The 4,958-nt window shown below is 36.3% G+C and overlaps 1 protein-coding gene across 1 annotated transcript; it reads left to right on the top strand.

Annotated features, from left to right (window-relative positions):
* The first annotated feature begins 676 nt into the window (after positions 1–676).
* Positions 677–4,731, top strand: LOC124819657 (Leucine-rich repeat protein kinase family protein). Its single transcript, XM_088113687.1, has 4 exons — positions 677–1,706; positions 2,370–2,630; positions 2,728–3,600; positions 4,020–4,731. Exons 1-4 carry the CDS (start codon positions 1,268–1,270, stop codon positions 4,499–4,501), a joined length of 2,055 nt encoding a protein of 684 aa, XP_087969813.1. The 5' UTR covers positions 677–1,267; the 3' UTR covers positions 4,502–4,731.
* The last annotated feature ends 227 nt before the right edge of the window (positions 4,732–4,958 follow it).

Genomic DNA, 4,958 nt, shown 5'->3' with positions numbered 1-4,958 from the left:
TATTTTTTAATGTAAAATCTTTTATTCCCTTAATTTTAATGTAACTTAGAAACGTAAAAAAAAAGTAATGTTGAATTAAAAAAGTTATATTCATTTATTTTAAAAGGGTTAAATATGTTTTTAGTCCCTAAACTATTGGCCGTTTCTGGTTTTCGTCCCTCTTCCAAAGTAAGGTACAATTTGGTCCTCTTTCTTTAGAAAAACGTTCGTTTTAGTTCTCAAAATTTTGTTTTTAGTCCTCGTTTTAGTCCTCAAAACGTTCGTTTTTTCATAATTTCTCGTAGATACATATTTAATCATATTTTTTAATAAGTGAAGACAATTAATAAAAAAATATACTATTAAAATTTAATTAAAAAATATAAAAAAATTCAAATACCTAATAAATAAAAAATTAATAAAAATTTAACTGAAAAAATAAAATTTAAAAAATACAAAAGTCTCAATCAAATCTAATTCAAACAAAAGCTAAATTAAGTGACATAAACCATAATAATTGAATTGTAGCGAAACTTAAATGAAGTGAGAAAAAGTTATTACGAGTGCAAAGTTAAGAATATAATTAAGTTTACATTTCTCTATGCTTTGTTTGGATAGGTGGAACAATCTCTGTTGATTTTTGTTCTCATAATAAATAATAAAAATGATGATAGCATATCACTGTAACACTATCTTACTTTCTCTCCACCCAAAAACAAAAATCTCTCTTTTCACTTCCAAAGAATGAATACACAGCAGTTATATCGGAGAACAAATGTCACGTCCAAACACATCACAACATGCACACTATTCAACTGCAACTTCACAATCCTCATACACACCTTTTCAAACTTCAACCAATCTGATGGTCAACACTGCATGTGCATCATAACTCCCATGCAATGTGCACCACTGCTTTTCACCCCTTTCTTTATTTATTCTCTCAATATTTGTAATTATAATCACTAATTATGTTGCTTAAGTAAAGGATAAGCTACATTAACACCCTTTGTGCTTGGCCAAATTTGGCTTAAAATTTCTCCGATTTTTACACCTGTGTTTTAAATTACTGTTTATTGTTTTATGTTTCCTTTTTAGTTTCTGACCTGTCTGTTTTCCTGCACCTTTTGTCACTTCCACCACCACTTAGTAGAGAGAAAAGAAAAACGCACAAAACCAGACACAAACACTGCTGTTACAGAATCTAGTAAACTAGTTTTCAGAACAACATAAAAACAATAACCATAGCAAGGAGTTTGGTTGAATCAGTTACCATTTTCATCTGAACATGGTTTGTTCAGTGCATCTGCTTCCACTTCTCTTCCTCCTCCTCCTGGCTTTGCTCTTGAATCCAACATGTGTCTGTGGCAATGACGAGCTTAGAGCTCTGATGGACCTGAAATCCAGTTTGGATCCAGAGGGGCGATTTCTGTCCTCATGGACCATGGATGGCAACCCCTGTGGTGGTTACTTTGAGGGAGTCGCTTGCAATGAGAAGGGTCAGGTGGCAAATGTTTCTTTGCAGGGGAAAGGCCTTTCTGGGAGGCTTTCACCGGCCATTGGTGGACTTAAGCACTTGACAGGACTCTACTTGCATTACAATTCTTTGTATGGGGAGATTCCAAGGGAAGTTGCAAACTTGACTGAGCTCAGTGACTTGTACCTGAATGTCAATCATCTTTCTGGTGAAATCCGACCTGAGATTGGCAAGATGGAGAAGCTTCAAGGTATAATGATGCCATTTTTGGTTTAAAAATTGAAACTTTCAGTATTTCCCACCTTGATTTGGCTTCTTGTGGTCCTTTGTCAAAGGTTTTTTGTTGGGTTTTTTGAATGTTGTGTGATTGCGGGTTTTACCGAAAGATTCGAGCTTTGTTTTGTTTATTTGCTGTGTCATTGAGTTTCTTTTTCTGTGATTGGTATTTTTATCCTTTTTTCTCCTTCCAATGGTTGGTTCTCTTGCACCGTGATGTTCCAAAATAGTTAATTCACGTGATAACGAAAAAGAATGGTAGCTTGGAATGTTTTTGGACCAGAAGGATGTTTTTGCAACTATTGAGATTATTTTGAACAACCTGGTGTTAACTGCAAGAGGTAGGTATGAACTAGAAAATTAAAGGGTAACAGTATTTTTAACCTCTTGTCCCGTTTCTGAGATCTATTTAATATTTTTTTTTCTGCATAAATGAAGGATTTATGTAACGCTACAATTCATTCAAAATTCTAGCATCGAAAATTGTTCATACAAAAAAGTTCCAAACGCATATCAGTGTCTGTTCCCTAGAACTGAATTCTTACTGTTTGCTTTGGCTTTTTTCGTTGAAATCGTGTTTGATTAATGGTTTAATTTTGGGAGTGTGCTTATTTGTTCTTTTCACATGTTTTTGCAGTTTTACAGCTCTGTTATAATCAGTTAACAGGAAGCATACCTACACAGCTTGGCGATTTGAAAAAGCTCAGTGTTCTTGCTCTTCAGTCAAACCAGTTGGCTGGAGCTATCCCTGCTACCCTAGGAGATTTGGAAATATTGACGAGGCTAGATTTGAGTTCTAATAATCTCTTTGGTTCCATTCCCACTAAACTAGCCAATCTTCCTTCACTGCAAGTTCTGGATGTTCACAACAACACTCTCTCTGGGAATGTACCTACCGGTATAATGATGCTATTTTATTGGTTCTGTTCTGTTCATTTCTTTATCAATATTTTTATGTAACATAAGTTTAATCTGCTTTCCTTTGTTTGATGAAGCTTTGAAGAGACTAGAGAATGGATTTGTGTATGAAAACAATGTGGGGTTATGTGGAGTTGGGTTTTCATCCTTGAAAGCTTGCACTGCTTCAAATAATGTTAATCTCACTCGACCTGAACCTTATGGAGCAGGAGTTGGAAGTATCTCTAGAGATATCCCAGAAACTGCTAATGTAAAGTTGCCTTGCAATACAACTCATTGCCAAAATCCATCTAAATCCAAACAAGCCACATCTATCACAGTTGGCATTGTTCTAGTAACAATTGCAGTATCAGCAATTGGTGTTTTGACCTTCACCGTGTATAGGCGGCGGAAACAAAAGCTTGGAAGTGCCTTTGATACTTCTGAAGGCCGACTAAGTACAGATCAAGCCAAGACTATATACAGGAAAAATGGATCTCCTTTGGTTAGCCTTGAGTATTCTAATGGGTGGGACCCTTTGGCTGATAGCAGGAATTTCAACGGGGATAAGCAAGATTTGTTCCAGAGTTTCAGGTTCAACTTGGAAGAAGTGGAGTCAGCTACTCAGTATTTCTCAGAGTTGAATCTGTTGGGGAAGAGCAACTTTAGTGCTACATATAAAGGGGTTTTGAGAGATGGATCTGCTGTTGCTATCAAGAGCATCAGTAAAACTAGTTGCAAATCAGATGAAGCTGAGTTTTTGAAGGGATTGAACATTTTGACCTCGCTGAGAAATGAACATTTAGTGAGGTTGAGAGGATTTTGTTGTTCAAGGGGACGAGGAGAATGCTTTCTGGTCTATGATTTTGTTCCTAATGGAAACCTTACACGCTACCTTGATGTGAAGGAAGGTGATGGAGAAGTTCTTGAATGGTCAACTAGAATTTCTATTGTGAAAGGAATTGCTAAAGGTCACTCTTCTACCACACCTTTTATTAAAATACTTTGATTCTTCAAAATCAGCATCTTTTAAATATTCCAAGATATAAAGTATACATACACGACCAACAGCATGCTATTGCTATGTTTGGTGAATAACTGAGAGCATTTCTTTTCTTGCTACTACTATTCATAGATGCTTCAAGAGATGCTAAGCTAACACCATCATATTACATTACATTACATATTATATGCTTTAAATAAACACATGCTCAGTTGCAAAACTATAGCCTAATTGTAGACTAAATTTCCTTTAACATTATTGTGATCCATTTGCATTCATTCATTTTGATGAAGTGATCATTTAATTACTTAACACAAGAAGTGACATATTCTCATGGTTTCCAATCTTCATGTGTATACTGAACAGAAACCTTGTTTTCTTAACCAGGTATAGCATATTTACATGCACACAAATCAAACAAACCAGCCCTTGTTCACCAAAACATCTCAGCTGAGAAAGTGCTACTCGATCGGCGGTACAACCCGATGCTTTCAGATTCCGGCCTGTACAAGCTTCTCACCAATGACATTGTCTTCTCTGCACTAAAGGGTAGTGCAGCAAAGGGATACTTGGCTCCAGAATACACCACAACCGGCCGGTTCACGGAGAAAAGTGATGTTTATGCATTTGGAGTGCTTCTTTTCCAGATTATCACAGGGAAACAGAAGATCACAAGTGCAATGCGCCTTGCGGCAGAGTCCTTTACATTCCAAGAATTTATTGACCCGAATTTGCGTGGCAAGTTCTTTGAATATGAGGCAGCTAAACTAGCCAAAATGGCTTTACTTTGCTCCCATGAATCTCAGTTTGAGAGGCCAAGCATGGAAGCCATTGTTCAAGAACTGGGGAATTGTAGTAGCTGTCTTTGATTTGAGTTTTACTTGAATTAGTTTAACCATCAACACCACATCAGTTTTCTAGTGTTTGGCCACTTGTTCATGGTCATGGTAATGGTGATGGTGACCCTTTAAGGCGTGACATGTTTCTGTGTCCTTAACATAGGACTAGCTTTTCTGTGAATGCCTTGGACTTTGGTTGTAGTCTAGGTAAGTGATTTATATCACTATTTCTATTCATTTCAGCCATATATTCTCTCTAATAGTCTGCAATTGTGGTTTTTCCTTTTCTTTTGGGTTTTGTGGTTAATGCCCTTTTGTTTTAATCACCTTTTTCCAACCAACCATGGACAAAAAGCAAAAGCAATATAGAAATGAACTGTCATGAATGCAATGCATCAAATTCCCTAGTGCTACAACACTTTATTGCTGCTATTAGCACTTTGTAAAGCATCCATTCCTTTTTTGGATTATGGAATGCTGATTTGAG

The sequence above is a fragment of the Vigna umbellata genome, chromosome 4 (genome assembly GCF_029865625.1).
Source record: "Vigna umbellata cultivar VRB3 chromosome 4, Vumbellata_1.0, whole genome shotgun sequence".
Classification (NCBI taxonomy): Eukaryota; Viridiplantae; Streptophyta; class Magnoliopsida; order Fabales; family Fabaceae; genus Vigna; species Vigna umbellata.
This window is presented reverse-complemented; position numbering and strand designations above follow the sequence as displayed.

Coding starts and splice junctions, on each gene's coding strand:
- LOC124819657 (XM_088113687.1), top strand. CDS start 1,268: ATGGTTTGTTCAGTGCATCTGCTTCCACTTCTCTTCCTCCTCCTCCTG. Junction 1,707..2,369: donor CAAGATGGAGAAGCTTCAAG/GTATAATGATGC, acceptor ATGTTTTTGCAG/TTTTACAGCTCTGTTATAAT. Junction 2,631..2,727: donor CTCTGGGAATGTACCTACCG/GTATAATGATGC, acceptor TGTTTGATGAAG/CTTTGAAGAGACTAGAGAAT.